Here is a 21,580-nt window from a genome sequence, read left to right as displayed (position 1 = left end):
AGAAGAGGGCCTTGGATCCCCTAGAACTGGAGATGTTAGTGATGGTTGTTAGCCACCATGTTGGTTCTGGGAACCAAAGTCTGGGCCTCTGGAAGAGTAGTCAGTGCTCTTCACCACTGAGCCACTCCTGCAGCCCACACCCATGTATTTTTAAGTCAGCTTACAAAGTAATGTTCTCTGGGGGATTTTCATGCACCCGCCTCCCTCTCCTATGTTGTCCTCTTCCCATTTGCAGTGATGTCCCCCATGTCCCCATCTTTTCTTTATAGCACCTGTATCTTAGTGTCCCCTCTCTAGAGCGCCTTCTCTCTCCAGCCTGCATAGTCCCTTCTACTCTCCTGGCTGCTGTGGTTACTCTAGGTTATGTAATCAAATCTAGTATTCCGAACTAGGCTCTGCGAATGAGAGCAGTCATGTGGATTTGTCTTTCTGGGACCGGGCTACGTCACTCGATAAGAGTATTTTTCAGTTCTATCCATTTGCCTACAAATGTCATTATTTCATTTTTCTTCACAGCTGACTATAACTCCATTATGTTTATGTACCACATTTTCATTATCCATTCTGCAGTTGAAGGACATTTAGGTTGTTCCCATCTCCTCACTATTGTGCACAGTGTGGATATGAATGTGCCAGGAGGCATCTCTGTAGGAAGAAGCTTTCTGGTGGAATGTTGGGAATCTCTTACATATAATATCATATCATCTGAAAATAGAGGCAGTTTAACTTTTTTCTTCTTAGCATCCCCTTAACCTTCTTCTCATCCTTTACTGCCTTGACACTGCTTCAGATACTGTATTGAAAGGAATGGGGATAGTGAGTAGCCCTGTCTTGTTCCTGATTTTAATGTGACTGCTTACAGTTCTTCCTATTTAAAATGATGTTGACTGTGGTTGAGGTGTGTTCCCTCCAGTGCTACGTTCACTGGGACTTTTATCATGAAAGTATCATGGATTTTGTCAAAGGCTTTGTCTACATCTGCTGAGATGATCATGTTTTTTTCTCTTTTTTCCTCTTTGATTATTTTTATTCCTTATTCATTGTATACATTCATTTTAAGTGGTACTGCATACATGATGGCATTATATTGTACATGGAGCCTATCTCCCCAACACCCTCTATTAGAGATCATATCTTTAAGTCCATTTCTATGACTTATTATAGTACTGACTTACTTGGGTTAAACTCATCCATACATCTTCAGCATAAAACTGATCTGACCGTGGTGGGGGATCATTTTGATATTATTCCTATATTTGGTTTTCAAGTATAAGAACACATGAATTCTGGTGGGGTGGCTATGGGGGAGATAGGTGCGGGAGGGGACTCTAAAACAATTAAGTTGTGTTGTATGAAATGCCCCAAAATTCAGTAACAATATATATTGAAAAAATAATTTTTACATGTATGTTCATGAGGGATACTATAGTTCTTTTTTGGTAAATCGTGTTTTCACCTGTCTTTTTAATTAGAGTAATGCTGGCTTTAGAGAACAAGTTTAAACTCTTTTGTTGCTTTACTAGTTTTTTTTTTAATAATTCAAGAAGCATTGATTGTAGTTCTTTGAAAGTCTGTTAGAATTCTGCTGTGATTTCATCTGGACCTGTTTGTTTATATGTTTATAAGTAAGTGTCAGAAGGCTTTTTCTTGCTTTTTCAATCTCCTTATTTGTTAAGGATCTGTTTAAGTCGCTGATCTCTTATTAAGGGTTTTACCTTGGTGCATCAGAGATATCTAGAAATCCATTCATTTGAAAGAAAACAATTTTTAGTTAATATGAGGTATGTGTGAACACGATCGGGTCATCCTTTCATTCATTCTCACTCTAGCATTAACTCGTAATGAAACAGTGAAACTTCACCATGAAGGAGAAGGAGAAGCAGACGTTGCTGTGCCACCAACTGTAAAATTAGGTTTCAGAAGAGAAGCGTGTAATTACTGAACGTGCAAGCCATGCACCCGCTCATTTTCTCTAAGTTATCCTTTAGCTGAGGAACGCTCAAACAGTGTCTCATGTACCCCAGGCTGGCCTCGAACATGGTATGTACCTAAGGTGGCCCTTATTCCTCTGGCCTCCGTCTTGCAAGTGCTGGGATTATAGGCATGTACCCCTGGACTTGGCTGGTTTCCCCTAACCTTGTTGAGAAAGTTATATCCGTGTTTACACACTGCTTATTTTTTTTTTGGAGATCAGCGTATCCATTCAGTCTTTTTCAACAACTGTTTCTACAGCTTCTGCCACCTTTGAAGACTTTCAGATCCGGCCCCACGCCCTGTTTGTTCATTCGTACAGAGCTCCAGCTTTCTGTGATCACTGTGGAGAAATGCTGTGGGGGCTGGTGCGCCAGGGCCTGAAATGTGAAGGTGAGTCATTTGCTCCCCTTGCCTTGGTGAACATGGTTTTAAAAAATATTTTTAAGTGCATGAGTGTATTGCCTGCATGTGTGTAAGGGCACCCGTGCCATGCAGTGCCCGAGAAGGTCAGAAGAGTGTGCCAGGTTCCCCTGGAACTGGAGCTAGGGATGATTGTTAGCTACCATATTGATGCTGAGAATCGGATCCAGGTCTTCTGTGAGAGCTCTTAACTGCTGAGCCATCCCTCCAGCCCCAGTGAATCTTTTCTGAAGATCCTGCTTCCATGACACTGTTTCTCTCTCTCTCTCTCTCTCTCTCTCTCTCTCTCTCTCTCTCTCTCTCTCTCTCTCTGTGTGTGTGTGTGTGTGTGTGTGTGTGTGTGTGTGTGTGTGTGTGTCCTCTCTCTCAGAAGTAGCCTCTCACCATCTTTGGGTGTGTGCAATTATCTGTGTGGTATTTTTTACAATTTTTTAAGTTTCTTGACCTTGACCTTTTTGACCTGATCTAAGAAAGAGCCTTATTCTCACATCTTTCCCCTATATCATGAGGGAATATTTTCCACTGTTGAATGGGAAATTTTAGCCACAGATGAAAAACAAAATTTTCAATTCAAGTAAGCCAGAAATTGGAATAGTGGGTTTTAAAATGAGCAGAGATTAAAAGATTAATCAAGTCACTTATCAGGGAGATATTGGATCGAACTGAATAGACTGGGACTTATACCTTGTGTTTTTATACCATACCATAGCTTTAACACCACCCGGAAAAGAAAAACCCTTGAACTGGGCAATTCAGAGTTCTGGAGCAGCCGGATCTGGACTTTAGATTGGGAAGGATAGAGCTCTTTGGTGTTTGGTCAGTATGATCACAATTTGGGGATGCAACCGCTAGATAAAAATCACATAAAAGTTCGTTCTTATCTATGAGGAGACAGTTCAAAGACAGCAATCCTAGAAGAGCGCATGCCTAAGGGATGCAATCATTTGAACCAGATTTCTGACACTAACAAATATTTAGAGAAATCAGCTTCAAGAGACTTATTTTGGCTCATGTTTTCAGGGGTTTCAGTCCATGGTCACTTGACTCCGCTGTGGTGAGGCTCACAGCAAGGACGCATGGTGAAATAGTGCCAATCATCTCAAGAGAGCCGAGAGAGGTTGACATGAGGGATGAGGCGTAGCCTTCACAGGCACCTCCAGTGACTGACTTTCTTCAGTTATGCTCTAGCACCCAACATTTCTACATCTTCCAAGAGCACCTCAGAATGGATGGCCAGGCTTTCAACAGAGGAGAGGCACACGCGTTGGGCACTCCGAACGGAAACTACAACATTCTGCTCTGATCCAAACAGCTTACGTCAGTCTATAATGTACAAGGCATTTAGTTCATCTCTCACCGCTTAACAGTGCCAGTGCTGGTCAAAAGTACACATTGCCGCCTCCTTGGGACCTCACAGCCATAAACTTAGTTTTCTTTTTCTTTTAAGTTTCAGGCTTCCAACCTACAGTGAAATAGAGGAAGCATTCAGATTCAGATTTAGAAGAGACTACTAAGAAAGGGTCCAAAGCAAGACCCAAATCAGAACAGCATATATTAAATCCTTTAGATCTGCGTTCAGCATCTAGGCCACATGGTGGCATAAGACGAGCTCTAAATGATTTGGACAGAGCTGCTCTAATGGCTTTTCTGGTAGCAGCTCATATGGCACCGAGCTCTCTTAGGCTACCTCTGCTTTATGACTGTAACTTTCCTCAGCAGACATCTCCAAATTCCTATCATCCCCACTGGGCCTTCAGCATCACTCTCATGATGTCATGAACTGCCCTCTTGGGCTGCTACCGGGACTCAGCATGCTACACTGCCTGGCCTCCCAGTCTTTTCTTTGAAATCTCGGTGGAAGCCATCATGACCATGTAACTCTTATATTCTGCAAGCCCAGAAAACAAGAACCAAGTATATACATCACAATTTGCCCTCAGGGGGACCTATAGTCAGGTCTCTTTGGCTCACGTGGCTTCATTAGCCTTTGCATGCCTGGGTAACTGAACTGTAACAGGTTTTATGAAGGATTATATGACTTTTTTGTGATATATAGAAATCCTGAGTAGCAGAAGCCAGTTACATGGGAAATATAAATAGTAGAAATTTTGAAAGAACATAATACTTTCCTAAGTGGGACATAGGCTTCCAAATATCTGCTACTTGGAAATCAGCAACTGAGGTATATTACATGCCATCTTAAGTCCATAAAGTATTTATTTTTATCTCCAATTTACAGACTGGAAAATTAAGGAGAAATAATTTGTCCGGGGCCATGTGTACAAATAAGATACAAAAACAGGATTAGGATCAGTGTCACCCCAAATTTGTGATGCACTGTGAGTAAATTTCCGTCTGTGTGCAAACACACATTTCAACTTATAGCAGCTGAAAGTGGTTTGATATGTTTATAAATTATTTAGTGATCTCTCAAAACCCATATTCAGAACATTAAAAAAAAAACACCCAGGGGCATTGTTAAGCTTGTCTAATAAAATCAGAATTGAAAACCTATATACAGGGGCTGGAGAGATGGCTCAGTGGTTAAGAGTACTGACTGTTCTTGCAGAAGACCCGGGTTCGAATCCCAGCACTCACATGGCAGCTAACAACTGTCCATAACTCCATTTCCAGGGGATCTGACAGCCTCTTCTGTCCTCTGCAGGCATTGCACGACATGGGCGCACTTACCTACATGCAGGCAATACACGCATACACATAAAATAAAAATAATAAATAGAATATTAAAAAAATAAAACCTATGTACAAATAGGAAGAAAAATCATCAGAAAAGGCACACAAACAAAATTTCTAATTCCAAATACCAAGAAAGGAAGTCACACTACTTTTAGACGTTCATAACTTATAAGCAGTAGCACAATAACTTTGAATTTATTATTTAATACAAAGTATGTTTTGTTTGTTTGTTCTTTCCAGGGTGTGGTCTGAATTACCATAAGAGATGTGCATTTAAAATCCCTAACAATTGCAGTGGAGTGAGACGGAGAAGGCTCTCGAATGTGTCTCTCACTGGACTCAGCACTGTCCGCACATCATCTGCTGAGCTCTCCACCAGTGCCCCTGATGAGCCTCTGCTGGTATGGCCTCCTGTTTATCCATTCCCCATTTGCTCCAGAAATATGGAGGACATTGTGATAACAGTGTCAGCCCAAGAGGGCACCACCTGGGTGTAAATGACTGTGTTTCTGCAGGGTCTCTGCTGCAGGTTGGTCAATGCATCACCAAATATCCAACAGCTTTGCGTTTGCTTTCTTCCTGGAGCTTTGTGAAACTGTAAAATATGTGAGGTTTCATCATGGTCAGGGGCCAGAGCAGCATGAACTGGTTGGTGTGTTAATGTTATAAAACATAGTTTGTCAACCAGTTTGGAAACCAAAGCTGCAAGATGCTCTCCTCTGCACATTATCTAAGTGCTTTGTAGCATGCGGAATACTTCTTCCAAGATAAAATCTGAAATTTGCCTTTATGGAAACACAGAAGTCATATTGTTTGTCGCTACTGGTATACATGCAAGTTTATCATCAGAGTCTGACAAATTCCATGAGAAAAAGAGCATTTAACTTTAAATATTCCCCATACCTGTGAAATAGTTGATGGAATGTTTTAAATATTTGATCAAGAAATTATTTTTATATTTTAAACATTAATAGAGGAAAATTATGTTAACTGTGTGAATTATTTAAAGCAAAAATGAAATTCTGGAATTACTAAGAGTTTAAGGCTGTAGATTTCCCTAATTTCCCGTGTCCTCCATTGAATATTACATCAATTTACTAAAATCTAGTTACTGTAAAAATGAATGAGATCCCTGCACTTGGGAGGGCCAGGTGGATCTCTGTGCAATTGAAGGCAGCCTGGTCTCCAGAGCGAGTCCAGGCCAGCTGGGGCTACAAGGAGACCCTGTCTCAAAAAAATAAAAATAAGTCAATGAGGAAAAAATTAAGCTTACTAGAACACTTAGGTTAAATAACTGTCCCTTAAATTTGAAGGTGGAAATAAAGTTTGAAGCTACAGGGAGCATGCTATATTAATTACTTTATTATCCGGAGGGTATTTGATTGTGATTTTTTATATGACTTAAGTTGTGTTGAAGAATAAATAAGCATCATCAGGTGGATGCGCCTCTTTATAAATAGGAAAACTCTGAACTCTGTCTTCCCATGGTTTGGCAGGGGGTATTGTCTCCTGTCTTAATACTTCTTCAGATGAAGCTGTTGTGGGAAGATAGGTGCTAAATCCTAGTAACAACTAGAATTATACCTTTGTAACTATCCAGAAGGTGTATAAGTGATTATGTGCCATCATAAAAGTCGAGTTAGTTAGAATAATGCAAGTACTCTGATTTAAAGTTCTTTGGTTGAAAACAATCTGAGCACAATGACCAATGATGAAAGGATTACCATACGTGATCTCAAACTATATTATCAAGCTGTAGTCATAAGAACAGCATGGTACTGGCACAAAAACAGACACATAGATCAATGGAGTATAATTGAAGACCCAATCATGAACACATGTAATTTCAGCCACCTGATATTTAACAGAGGTATCAAGAACATAAACTGGAGGAAAGACAGCATGTTCAGCAAATGGTGCTGGCAAAACTGGATCTCCACCTGTAGAAGAATGAAACTAGATCCTTATCTTTCACCTTGCACAAAAGTCAATCCAAATGGATCAAAGACCTCAATGTGAAACCTAAAACTGAAAGTGTTAGAAGAAAATATAGACAGTACCCTACAAGATACAGGGGTAGAAAAGACTTTCTAAATCAGACATCAGTTGCTCAGGAATTAAGATCAACAATCAACAAGTGAGATCTCATTAAACTAAAAAGCTTCTGTACAGCAAAAGAAACAAACAAGTACGTGAAGAGAAAACCCACAGAGTGGGAGAAAAATCTTCACTGGAGACACATCTGCCAGTTTAACACCCAGAATATATAAACAGCCAAGAAAACTAATTAACCCATTTAAAGATAGGCTATGGGTCTGAACAGAGAGTTCTCAAAGGAAGAAATAAAGATGGCTAAGAAATACCTTAAGATGTGTTTAACATCACTAAGCCATCTCTCCAGCCCCCTTGAAATCTTTCTTTAAGATAAGTCATATCAGAAGCAAAACTGTTGTACTACAGTGTTCTACCTCTGGGGTGGGTAACTCTTTTCTCCAGTGATCTTGAGAAACTTCAGATGATTCAAAGTTGACAGCAAGGTAAAAGGACAGCGTATATTTCCCAGTATTTTTTTAATTAATTAAAATTCCTGCAAATAAGGCCGAGGAGATGACTCAGTGGGTACTGCTTGTGGTACAAAGAGGAGGACCAGGGTCCACATCCCCAGCACTCCCATGAGAACAAGTGGGCATGGTTGCCTGCTTTTAATCCCGTCACTCAGGAGGCAGAGAGAGAGGGTCTGTTAGCTCTGGGTACGCATCAGAGACCCTGCCTCACTGGATAAGGTCCAAGGTGATTGACAAAGAAACCCAAATTCAATCTCTGGCCTCCACATGCATGTGCAGTGCACATACACCCAGGCACATGCAACTACATGCATGTAAACATGCATATATCCATGCAAACACACTTCTTTGTTAAAAAGAAGACCTGCAAACAAGTAAATCTTGTCAAATCAAATTGGAAAATTCCTCTTGGTACATCTAACTAGTGGACATCCTAATCATTATTAAGTATAGTTAAAGGCCAAAAAAATCTTGCAATAATGAAGTCAGTGTTCTGAAATTAAATCCAAGATGGAATTGCTTCTTTTCTGGTAAAACCCATCAATATCATGGGAAAGATTATCTTTGGGAAATGGTAAAGAAATTAGGGAGTTAATATATGCAGCACAGTCCATCCTGAAACACCATAATCTGAAGAACATGTTCCTGATAGTGAACGCTGATGAGAGACCAGTGTAAAGGCCTTCAGGACCAATAACTGAAGGAAAAGTAGGAGACTGGATGTCACATCCATAAATGAGAAGAATACTATCTTGTTTTGAAAAATGGAGAAACTTGATTGTGTCCCATAACAGTACCTACAAAACAAGGTCATACTTTCCCACAAAAGCCATCTTTGGATCTGTGTTCAAACAAGCAGTTTCTCATGAATACTGACAAGAATTAAGGAGATTTTTCTATGTGCAATAATTTATTTAATAAGTAGAAAGAAATGTGCTAATACCAAAACACAGTGATATAATTGTTAGGGAAAGTGCCAACCATATTTCATTTCTGTTTTGGCTTCTGGTTATCAGATAGAGCTGTGTGAACAGACTTTAAAGGAACTTTGAAGCCAAAAGAATAATTCGATATCAATCACCCGATAAGCGTACTCTGCCTCGTCAAGCGCCACCTTTCATAGTACTCTTCTTTAAAACACTTTAGAGTGCGTTTTATTTACAAATGGTATTTTAACTTTGAGTGACTCAGAAAATAAAAACTGAGCAAAAACAGTACACAGGCATATCTGTCATCTTACACGTCTTGCAGTTGGCCATCCAGGTTTATGAACTCTGGACAGTTAGTGATTAAGCGTCAGCCCACCTCTTACCGGCAGGCAGATGACAGCTCCGTAATGTCTGATTACTTTAATGACCTCTTCTTCTTTTCCCATCGAGAGGAAGAATTATTGTGAAGAAAACTTAATCTTTTCCTTAAAGGTCAAAAATGCTTCACTTTAATTTATTTCAACGAGGTAACAGAGATCAGGACAAATAGGGTGTTGATTTTTCTGTCCTCTCCACTACGCCTGACTGCAGACTGTTTTGCATTTGTGACTTATTGTCTGTGGCTCCATTTAAATTTTAAAAGTATTTTGCAGTTTGGATGTTACAGACTGACTTTGCCCTTTGCCTGACAACATGTACCTGTTGAACAATATTGAGGAAGACGTGTGGCTGTTCTCCAGTAACTTTCTTTTCCTTTTCTCTCCTTTGCCCGCTTCTGCTCTGTTAACTCTGTTTCAGTCTCCTGTGAGCCCTGGCTTCGAGGTACGTACTAAACCACCTGGCTTCCGCCACTGGCAGCCGGTTCTTCTAACCAGTCTTGTAATAGTCCGTTAATAGCTGCATTAATTGCACGACAATGCTCAGGTCAGAGTTTAGGTCAGCGTTCAACCCTCTGAATGCAGGACAGGAAGCTTCCGGGCTTTCCTTGTTTGTCTTCTCTTGTCATTGTGTAACTTCCCACGGTCCTCAGAAAGTACAGTGCAATCATAATTAATGTAATACAATTAAGTACTAATTAGGTGGCACAAAAGCAAACTTAAAGTTTCCAATTTAGGCAGAAATTGTACACGGAAAAGAGAAATTTCCTCCAAAATGTATCAGCTAAACCCTCTGTAAAATCGGTTCTTTACCTATGTAAGCAATTAATAGTCTGAATGTGTGGGAGAAGCAGTTACAGGGAATCTGATGGCTGGCACCTGCAGCAGGACTCTTGTTGGGAGGAATTTCTTCAGCCAATTGACCTATTAAAGTTTGGCCGCTGAGAGTTGACATACTGCTTTTTTCCCTCCAGAGGACATAAATTTCAAGTACCATTATTAGTGTGTCTTCTTAGATGGTCTTACTACAATTACTCTAACAAGAGATGCTAATGAAAACACAACCAGGAAATGTTCTGGGTTAAATGAAATTGACAAGTCAAGATTTCAGTTCATTAAATACAAAATTAAGATATGGACTTCAATAGTAGTAAATTCCTATTCTGGAAAAAATCTTTGCCAAAGGAGTGTCTTACTGAGAACAGATCAGCATAAAAAATAAATATAATTTTTTACATTATTGTGAATTCGTTTTCTTGAGTGTTTTCAGACTTAATTTTCATGGTGAATTAGTATTTTTCCCTTCAGATAATCCCTAGGGCAGGAGGCCAAGAAAGGGCAGGAGGCATTTTTCACTTCTCTCACAGTTTATTTAGGAAAGCTGAACTTTCTGTAGAACTTGTACCGATGAAAGGCAGTGGGCCTTTCTTCTTCAAGGGACATTTTTCCTGCTGGGAATAAGATACATTTTCTGCATGTTGTTTTTCTTGAACTCTCTCTGTATCTAGTATATCAAAGAGATATAGACTGCTTTCTTCATCATTGTATATGAAGACATGGATGCATGAAATGTGACAATATTTCCTGAGAGAAATACTTTATAGATAATTCTGTAAATTGAAAACAAATTATCATAGACAATTGGTCACTTTTTCATGTTGAGCATGCCCTGGTCACTTTACCCTTTCATGTTTTGAACTCTATAGTGGAAAAGTATAAAACTTAGATAAATGATCTGCCCTTGTAGGGCATAGATACTCTGCCAGAAATAAATGTAGCATGTGTCTGTCAAAAGCTCCTAGGTTTATATCTATAGCTATTGATTACTTAAGCTCTCCTATGGATCAGGTGGTTTCCACTTGTAAATGCCGAACTCTGCTGGAGTAAGCATTAGACATGTATTTTCTTGCCTGTTTATAAAACTGTTGTTTAGTTCTCGGTAAGAATTTGCTGATTAGGTTAATGCATTATTTCATAGAGACCAACTGGGTAACAGACCTTTCTAGCAAATAGTTCTTCAAAAAAACTGTATAAGTTTGTTTAAAATTCCACTAATAACAGTGTTTGATAGTTTGTATTTCCTCATACGCTTCCACAAAAGGTTTCATCAATACCTTAAAAGGTTCTGGTCGTCTTAATGAGGCTGACAAGTTGGAAAAGATTAGTTTGATGGGTTAAAAAGAAATTGCATACCTAAGTATGACTTCTTCTTTGGTGAAGATAGAGTTTTTCATGGTAGTCGCTCTTAACTCACCTAGTGAATGCCTTTCCCTTCTGCTGCGGAGCTGTTCATTGGAGCCTGTGCTCGCTGTGTATTCTGCACTTAGTCCTAGTATCTATGAGGAGCGTGCAGTTTGAGTTTTGTTCATGCTTTTCCTCATTGTGATTTTTAAATTTTCTTTTTAATCAACAATTGATCATTTTTCATAGTTGTGGGGCGCAATGTGATTTTTTTTAATGTGGAGAACACATATTTTCCTTCCTTCGCCTATAATATGGGGGTTTTTGAAAATAACAATGTGAGCAGACAAAGCAATATTACACTCTTGTCAAATGATTGAAGAGAGTGATCTCTTTCTGAAATAAAGGCAGTGAAAACCAGATAGAAATCAAAGCAGAATTTAAGACACTGGGCAACGTTTGTGACCACAGGATATACTGATGAGTCATTGTAAAAAGATAGAAGAGTAAATATTATGGACTTTTAAGCAGTTAAATAATATTACTGAAGTTATTTTAAATAGGGCATCTACTAATATAGTCTTGAGGTTAATATCCTCTAAAGAAAACTCGTTTCAGTGAAATTAAATTCTCCTATACTTAAGTATTTTTTAATTATTCTTACTATTCACATTACCTTATGGAAAGTGTTAAGGAATAAAGAGCTTTTCCTGTGTCTGACCATTTTGTAGTATCAACCCTTAGTTTTTGTGAAATTTAGACTACATTTAGTTTAACTTCTTATGGAGGACACAGATTTTCTAAATAACAATTTCCCATAAACTTTTGTTTTCATAAAGGTTACTAACTCACGTTTAATTAAGACAAGAAAGTCTTGGCTACATACTTTCCTAGAAAATTTCTCCCCAAATGACTTACTTACCATTTTCATTTATTTTTAACAAATGAAGGCCAGAGAATGCCCATACTCCCTCATCCGTCTACAACAAAACACAATCCTACTACCCACGAATGATCCGAGCAGAGTCTTCTCAGATACCAAATAACAAAAAAGCCATTGTGAGTCAGTGAAACTATGTTATTTTCTGCCCAGAGGACTGTTTCCAAAAGTTTATGTGTATGAGTATATTGCCTGCATGTATGTAAGTGCACCTGTGTCGTGCAGTGACGGTGGTGGTTGGAAGAGAGTGTTGGGTTCCTCTGGAATTGAAATAACAGATGGTTGTTAGCTGTCCGTTGGGTGCTGGGAATGCTGGTGGTGCTTTTAACCACTGAGCCGTCTCTCCAGACCCCTGGATGTTCATTTTCATAGACAAACTTACATCATTTCTGCCTTCAGGAATCCAGCTTTGTAGGGTGTTGGTACCTGACATAGGAAGTACAGGCTGTGTAATTTGTAACAGTTCTTCACCAGTGATCGGATCCCTTAAAACCACAAGGCTCCCTGCCCTTCCCTCTGTTTACTCAAGAAGAGTGAGGCAATATAAAAGTTAATGTAACTTTCAAGACTACTTTGTAGTTTTAAAAACAGATTATATGTGTCATTACTTTGAAAGCTTTCACGAATTGCTGCAAACATTAAGAAATGAATTCTCCACTATAAAACGCAGCATCCGTCACCACTAAGCAGGGGGTTCACTTTTTTCCTGCCCTATAACAACCCTTTTAACTGTTATGAAAGGTGTTGATTAGCTTTTATTTATGCTAGGTATTTAGGGTGTCCTACTGAGGAACCAAGGTTCATTTATCTGGCACATTTAACATGCAGTTCAAAGGGTGTAGATTCAGAACATGATACAAATAATTTGAAACTCATCAAATGTCCTACACTCCCTTCACAAAGCACATGTGTTTCTATGTGAACTTCATTCCTCGGGGACTTCCTATTCGTCTGTAGGCAAAGAACTGCTCTGTTCTGGAAAATATGTGACTCCCTATGTGAGAAATGATGTTTGAAAAAAGATGATTGTTTCATGTGGCTTCACAAAATTGTCAGCCTCTGAGCATCTGACCAATGCATTATTGGCAACATCTGCAGGCAGAGTTAGTCAACGCAAATGTACAGCTCTGCTCAGAGTATAAACAAGAAAACTTCCAGGTAATCTCAAGATTGGAAGGCCCATTGTCCTGGACATAATTTTACTTGACAGTGTCATCACACAGCAAAACTCTCCTTGACATCCATGCAAATACTTTTTTGTTGTTTTGGGTTTTGTTGCTATGGTTGCTTTTGAGACAGGGTCTCCCTGTAGCCCCAGCTGGCACTCACCCCATAGACCAGGCTAGTCCCCATCTTTAAGAGGTCTTGATTAAAGGGGTGCGCCACCACACCCAGCTCCATACAAATACTCTTTGAATGATCTCTCCTCTTCACTGTAAGTGCAGCTTACATTTCATTGACGTTTCCTTCATGGGCCATTATCCCGAGTGAAGTGATGTTCTAGATCAGTGATGCCACATTGATCAAGACGGGCAAGGCCCTTCCTTCATGGAGCTCAACTTCTCTTGACAGGAGGCAATGGAAAAACAGTGAACAAGTCGACGTGTGAGTCGCAGGCCACAGTAATGACCTGCAGGAGACAGGAGTATGCAACACCCAGAAGCGCTTAGAGGAAAAGTGGGCAGGGAACAAGCACTGAAGAGTCAGGGGCCTCTCAGAGAAGGTGTGAAGGTGTGTGCGTGACTGCAAGATAAAGGATAAGGCGTAGCCTTCAATTCTAGAAGAAATGAGGAACAAATAGAAAAAATGATAGGGACCGTCATGCTGTGTCCAGATTCCAGAGGAGAGAGAACTCCTTGGGCAGAGAGAGTCATTTCTTTACCAGTTTTCATATGTCCAGTAGGATCTAACTGGACCAGCAGGTCTGGATAACCTAAGAAGCGCTTGGTAAACTGAATAGGTCCATCTTAGAAGACAATAGAAGGAAACCTGTTATTCTAAATGTTTTCTTGAATAACCGTCTATCTGAAAACCTCTGTGAATATTAGATTGGACCTGTTTTTGTCAGTTTTTTAAAATAACTTTTAAGCAAACAATACCTTAAAAGGAAAATAGCCAGCCAAGTGGGTTCCACACATACAACCTGCTGGTTCACCTACTTACCACATGTGTTCAAGAAAACACCTGTGACTCACAAGCCTTCCGCTGAGCACAATCAAGTTAATTGACAATGCCTTGTGTAGGTCAAGGATAAGGTCTTCATAATGTTCCACATTCATTGTGTTTGGGCACAAAGGATATTTATTTATGGACTCATGTACCTTCTGTATTCACTCATATGAAGAGAAAAATAAGATAATTGCTATGGTATATTGGCATAAAACCAGGGAACTTGGGAACCAGGGATTAAGGAATGAGAAAGCATTATTACCTCTAACTAGGTTACATGAGTTGACAGTTACACTTAAAAATGTGGTTTGAAGCAAATATTTAAATTTCCTGTGATTTAGTTCTCGTCTGTATGATGGAGATTATAATAGTCGCATATGTAAGATTTAAATTGATGATTGCATATAAAGTGCTATGGAAAGAGTTTGACATTTATTTTTTATCATCAAAAGATTTCTCTATTTCAAAGTTATCAAAGTCTCCACTAAACAGATTTCATCCCCATAGAAGGCAACTGACCCAATTTTCCTCCCTTCCTTCCCCTACATTCAAATAGACCTGTTTCATTACATAAAATAACAGGGTTTCCTGCTTCCTTATAAAAACTGAAAGGGGGGCTGGGGAGATGACTCGGGTTAAGAACATTTGTTGCTTTTGCAGAGGACCCAGGCACCCACATCAGGTGGCCCATAACTGCCTCTATCTCCAGCTCCATGGGATCTGATGCCCTGTTCTGGCTTGCACTGGCACCTACATGCCTGTATATGGTACACATAAGGCAGGTAGGCACACACGTGCACACACACACACACACACACACACACACAGAGATTGAAAATAGAATTAGAGAGCTACACATTATTTAAAAGAAAAAGATAGAAAACCTGGAAGTTCTGTCCCCTCTGACTACAATTATTTACCCAGCACTGTAAGCAATACTTCAGCAGTGACTTTTGTTTTTGCCCTGAACCTGTCCTCTAGTCTGTCACAATCTTCAACTCCTGAATCTTTGTTTTGGAGAGCCACCTTTATTATTAACTGCCTGTGAGTATTTGAGCTTGCTACCCTCTCGTTCCAGGACAGAAGAGGTCTGTACAGATTTCTTATTCAAGCAGGTATAGAGTGCAGAGGGCAGGCAGGTGCAGAGGGCAGGTACCTTTGGAATCATTCTTTGATCTGCTGTCCTTTCTTAAAATGGAAACGTTTTAACTTTAATTGCAGAAACACAAACAGGAGATTGTTTTAAAACTTTACATGTTGTATTATCCAAAGTCCCATGCATTGTTTTTCTCCTCGTTGAAAAGATTTGGATTAAATTACTGGTGTCATGTTTATGTGCGAGTTGACATAGCTATAAATTATGTTACTGTATAACAGTTTGTCAGGTGCCAGGAACTGCTTTCACATCTGTAGAAGGTACATGCGATTAAGAAGCCGCCTCTCCCTTGGGAGCTTTTTGAGACAAGTCCACAGAGAAATGTCATTGGATGCATCCTCTGTTTTTCTGTTTCTCCTTTATGTAAAAGAGTTCATGTTAGGGACTAGAGAGATGGCCCAGCAGTTAAAAGCACTTGCTATTCTTGCAGAGGACCTGGGTTTAATTCCCAGCACCCACATGCGCCCAACTCCAGTTCCAGGGGATCCAGTGCCCTCTTTTACCCTCTGCAGACGCTTGATGCACTTAAATAAATGCAAGCAAAATATAGATATACAAAAATTAAAATGAAAAGAAAGCAATCAAATTATTTTTATGAAGAGTTCATGTCTCCAAATCCAGTCATAAGGGGGCTGTGAAATGAGTCTTAGTTAATAAATGTAAGTACTTTTGAGTGCTGTAGGAGTTGATTTGAACCTTGGTTTTCTGTAAAGTGACTTTTATTTCAGGAAATCTTAGGTTTGATCTTTATATGAGCAGCGATAAACAAACCACAAGGAAAGGCAACTTTTACATTCTGTTTTCCAGGTTAACTAATGAAGAGTTCATTTTGAGCTGCAAAGTGGAATATGCCTTGTTGCAAATTCCTTGAGTCCTGTTAAATGTTTAAAGACAAACCAGCACCTGGGGTTTCATCATGTAGTCTAGCCCCGATTTCCAGGGAAGGTGGCAGACTTGCTGAGTTATGAATGTGGTGCATGAAGTTGAAAGCCAACCCCTCTCTGCAAAAGCATGATGCATTGTCTTTCTAAGTAGACATTCAGTGTGGAGAGTCTGACTTTGGCAGTATATACGTCTGAAACACCACTGCTGTAAGTTGTTACTTTACAGAGCTGGGCTTTAAAAAATGTGTCTCTCTGGGCTGGAGAGATGGCTCAGCGGTTAAGAATACTGGTTGTTCTTGCAGAAGACCCGGGTTCGAATCCCAGCACCCACATGGCAGCTAACAACTGTCTGTAACTCCAGTCCCAGGGGATCTGACAGCCTCTTCTGTCCTCCCTGGCATTGCACAACACAGGTGCACTCACATACATGCAGGAATACACGCATACACATAAAATAAAAATAAATTTTTAAAGAAGTTTAAAAAACGTGTCTCTATAATTTTTCATCCATTTAGTTTCTGCTTCTGGCTTTATGATACAGTGTCCAATGCTGTTCCCTTCCCATGTCCTCTCCCGTTTATGATATGATAGCACCTCCACTGAGAATAGAGATGCCCTTTGACTTCTTCAAATAATTGCCTGCATCTCCCCCCAAACCAAATTGTATGGCTATGTCCATTCTCATATAAATTGGACTCCTGAATCTTAATCCAAACTCCTCCAGAAAGGAAAAGAACAATCCGTTGATAGGACCCAGGACTAAAATAAAAATGTAAATTTTTTGAAGTGTTTTCTTTCTCCTGTACATGTTTCCAGTAATTATAGAGAAGGTAATTTAAATCTGTTCTTCGAGATTTGAGCCGGTTTTTGCTCTGAACATGTTAATAAAGCAGAATAAAACAAGATACCGCTGTTCTCCTGCCAAAGCGTTTTAATGTTCCTCCTGTGTTATTAAAAAGATTATAGTGCGGATTGCCCAGGTTCACTGAGTACATGGGGACAAACTAGACTTCAAGCAACAGCGGAAATCTACCTAAACGCAATTTGGCCAACTTAATAAACTCAGGAAAGTTCTCATGTCCGTTTACAGAGTTAACTTCGGGAAAGGTATTTTCTAAAACTCTAGAATCCTGTAATGCATTGTATCCATTACAATTAAATACATGAGCAAGGGAAAGCTAAATGAAGTCAATGAAGAATCGAAGAGATGCTTTGTTTCCGTGACAACGAGCCCTGTGAAAATGGTCACTTCCGCAAACATTGTGCTTTGAATTCCTAGCGCAATGTCGAATTTACAGAACTCCTATCTTCAAATCCTGATTCTGACATTGTGTAGTTTTGTTAAAAACGGAATATAATTATCTAGCTCGAGCTGGCCTGGACCGTCCTCTGCCTTTTGGTGCGAGAATTTCAAGCATGGGTCACCAGCATGCTTGGTTGAAATTTTTAGTCTGGGGTTTTTGTTCACATCATTATTTTTAAGTTGACGGGACTGTAGAGATGCTGTTTCCTGCACATGTATATAAACGATGATAAATATATGATAGTGGCCTCCTTCTCATTGCTCCTGTTCTATGTGTTTTAGATGAATAAAACTCTGATTTTACCTTTTGAGGAATAGTTGAATGTCACATGAACACTTATGACGTCACCAGGTAGTGCCAGTCTTGGTTTTTGTCTTGACCTCTGATAACTCATGTCGATTGATGTGTGTGTGTGTGGTTCTAGAAGCACAGAACTGCAAACAAAGCTTCAGGCAGATTCTGTTCTCCTGAGGTGCTGTGACCTGTGGCTGTGTGACTGTCACCACACCTTCTGCTCACAGCCTGCATTTGCGCAGAATCATCCCGGGGACAGAGCCACAGCCAGTCTCCTTCCTCAGAGCATATGACATTTCACTCAAACTCTTTATGTGAATCTGCCTTGAAAGTAGCAACTCAAGTGACCTGTCAAGAAAGACTCAGGTTCCTGCAGTTTATGGCAGTGTTCGGGAAGAGAGCGTGATCCCTTCTTCCTCTTTCATGTGACGTCTCATGGTGGTCCAGGAGACAGTTCTGTCTCACCTGGGAACACAGATCAGAATCAAGTATCTTAAACTGAATTTAAATTTGAACAGATTTTTATAGGCGTTTCCAAATATGTTTTAATTCTTCCAAGAGAGTAGGACATCAGGTCATTGTTTATTCTCTTCTGAAACGTTCCAACTGTGGAAAATAATGTCACTGTCATTTAAATGTAGTCTTAAAACTGGTCCCAGTGACTATAATTACTAAGGGGCCATAACCAGGGACCTAACTCTGGATTTAATAACTCTTCAATTCACTGAAGAGAGTTTCTCAATACTTTCATGATTCCCACTTCAGACCTTTGGGCTGTCTTTGTTAGCTCCCTCAACGTCTGTGTAGGAATTAAGCTTTCCAGAGTAATTATGCTTTATAGTTTTCCATTACTGAATTCTAAATGTAGATGAACCTGTGGCCATAATCTCCCAGGCAGGAGCCTGGACACAATTTTTTTTTTTTTAGTGTGTCTGTAAATTCATTTCCCCACTGAGTTGTAAGTGGTATTATATTTTGGTTAGACAGAGACTAAAATTGATGGACATTTTAGGTAAGTGGGATTTATTTTTTACCTTCTCGGTGACTGTTCCAAATCTGAAATTAACTGGGTAAGGTAAAAATGCAGGACTTTTCCAGAAAAAGCAGTGCAGGGTCACTCTTTAGCTCCATTGATTTTAGCACTTAGCCTAAAGGAACAATTTAAGCTCCATGAACTTGGCTGTTTAAACTGCAAATAATGAGACCTCTCTTTTAAGGAACCTCATGCAGTAATTAATGTAGAGTGAGGGCTTAACCAACGATGTGTATTAGCAATATAATTTCATATATAATTATATTGCTACTGAGAAGTAGTTCATCTTTTATTCGGATCATTTCTATATACATGGATTCTGACAGTTCAAGTACATTTCTGGAAATTGTCCAAAACTATTGAAATGATGCTTTATTTCAATTAATTCCTTTTAAAACCTGCATACTAGATTTATTAATTTCCAAATGATAGACAGTAGTGCACAGTCATACAATTATTATCCAAAATTCCAGATTTATGTGCCTTGCGTGATTCACTAGTTATATTTTTCAGTTCTGAAAAGGATTGCATAAACTCAACCCTTTGCTTTTTTATGTATGTGGGAAATTATTTAATACCACGTTAATTGTTTTCTTTGAGAGAACCCATTGGAACTCTTGACATCTTTTAGGGCAAGCACTTTAGCAAGGCTGGTTTTTCATTTCCTACCTTCTTGACCTGATCGCACATCTAACAATGTTTAAATGGTGCTCTAGAAAACGCCAGTGAGAAAACAGGAATGGTTTTAGGGATGATTTTGTTTGTTTGTTTTGGTTTTCTATCAACCTTGTATTTTGTGTTAAAAATAATTAAATTAATATTTTAAAGTAAAAAATTTGTAAAAAGCTAGAGATCAGGTTCATAGATTATGATGTCTAATTCTCTTCTTTTCAAACTATACAGAGTAACTGTGGGAATGAAATTATATTAATCAACAGAAAAGCTAGCCTCGGATAACCTCCTGTCAAGCCACTTAGTTCAGTATGAAACAAAGACTTGATGTGCACAGTTAAATGAAGTAGTGATTTTTATACCTTACTGTCTTGTTTCGTTTTTCATGGTGTACCAGAAGTCACCATCAGAGTCGTTTATTGGTCGAGAGAAGAGGTCGAACTCTCAGTCGTACATTGGAAGGCCAATTCAGCTCGACAAACTTTTGATGTCTAAGGTGAAGGTGCCGCACACCTTTGTCATCCACTCCTACACCCGGCCCACTGTGTGTCAGTACTGTAAGAAGCTGCTGAAGGGCTTCTTCAGGCAGGGCTTGCAATGCAAGGGTAAGGGCCACGTGGCACCCGGTGTCGGTCACCAGCCAATCTTAAGTCTTAACGAGTCCTTGTCCATCTGAAATTGCTACTTTTGTTTGTTTTACGTCTTCTCTGTCTGATGACTTTCTCGGTTTTGTTTTGCTTGAAAATCATCACATTTAGATTGTAGATTCAACTGTCACAAGCGCTGTGCACCAAAAGTTCCAGACAACTGCTTGGGAGAAGTGACCATCAACGGAGGTAGGCTCACCTTCCGAGTCACCTTCTCTGCAGCCTGCCTATCAGGAGGGGAGGGGGAGGGATTGTGATTTCTTGGGGGTTTCACTTTTTTTTTCCCAGTTTTAAATGTTTGTCACTCAGTCCAAAGTAAATGATGCCTCAAGTTACTATCTGGAATAGAAAAGCGTCATTGCAAATCACTGCATTTTGATGTTTTCAGAATTAAGCAGAATGTTCTCTCCACCTTCACAGAGTGCAGGGTGGTGTTGAAGTCTTGTCCATCATGTCTTACCTGCCCTGCTTGGACCCTAAGCCTAGTTTGTTCATAATGCAGAGCTGGTTAGAATGCCTACAAATTCGCTCCAAGTCCTCTGCTCTAATTGGTCTTTCTGAGGCTGGTGATACTGGCTTGTTCAGTGACAGGGATGCCACTGTGGACTTGATGAACATAATCTAGTCAAAATAGAGAAATTCGTCATGCTGATCATTTTGAAATTGCCTTTTCCCATATTATCAGAGCAATAAAGTGAAAGGGGAATTTCCCAGGTTTGGCAGTCCATAGTCTCTGATTAATCTGCTTTTCTGATTTTAAAATGAGCAATTTGAGTTAGTTAAGTAATTAAAATTTTACCATTACCACCAACCGCATAGATAGGGTTTAATATCCAATATCAAATACCTTAGGTGTTTAAAAGCTATAGTTTATGTGAACAATTTAATACACTGAAATGTATGATTTCAAAAGTTACTGAACTAGTAGGAACCAGTGACCCTTAGTCTTTTTCCCTGTAGCAGTTTCCCTGTCCTGGTGTGAGTTTCTTTTCCCAGGAGGTGTATCCTGTGAAATGAAGCTCTCCTGGCCTCACTCTGCTTCCCAGCCCTGGGCTCTGGTCCCTTCCTAGGCTCTGGTCCCTTCCTGGGCTCTGGGCCCTTCCTGGGCTCTGGTCTCTTCCTGGGCTCTGGTCCCTTCCTAGGCTCTGGTCTCTTCCTGGGCTCTGGTCTCTTCCTGGGCTTCTTTTTCGCGCTCTCCTTTGCTCCTGATGTTTTTAGTCTCAGGGACATGGAAAACAGCATCAGGCTGTAAGATTACCCAATTACCAACTCACTTTCACATACATCCACATACTATGAATTAAATGAATTATACTATATATATATTATTCATACTATG

General features: G+C 39.6%; 1 protein-coding gene across 1 annotated transcript in view; it reads left to right on the top strand.

The window, feature by feature from the left end:
* Positions 1–21,580, top strand: part of Prkd1 (protein kinase D1) — a 371,822-nt gene that overhangs the window by 289,187 nt on the left and 61,055 nt on the right. The window contains exons 3-7 of the mRNA XM_008829250.3: positions 2,233–2,364; positions 5,332–5,492; positions 9,383–9,406; positions 19,992–20,199; positions 20,353–20,430. Of these exons, the coding sequence (XP_008827472.2) occupies positions 2,233–2,364; positions 5,332–5,492; positions 9,383–9,406; positions 19,992–20,199; positions 20,353–20,430 (603 nt within the window). The remainder of the gene's footprint in view (positions 1–2,232; positions 2,365–5,331; positions 5,493–9,382; positions 9,407–19,991; positions 20,200–20,352; positions 20,431–21,580) is intronic.

The sequence above is a fragment of the Nannospalax galili genome, unplaced genomic scaffold, assembly GCF_000622305.1.
Source record: "Nannospalax galili isolate Female #2095 unplaced genomic scaffold, S.galili_v1.0 scaffold554, whole genome shotgun sequence".
In the NCBI taxonomy this organism is placed as follows: domain Eukaryota; kingdom Metazoa; phylum Chordata; class Mammalia; order Rodentia; family Spalacidae; genus Nannospalax; species Nannospalax galili.
The sequence above is the reverse complement of the archived record's forward strand: the minus strand, read 5'-3'. Positions and strand labels throughout refer to the sequence as shown.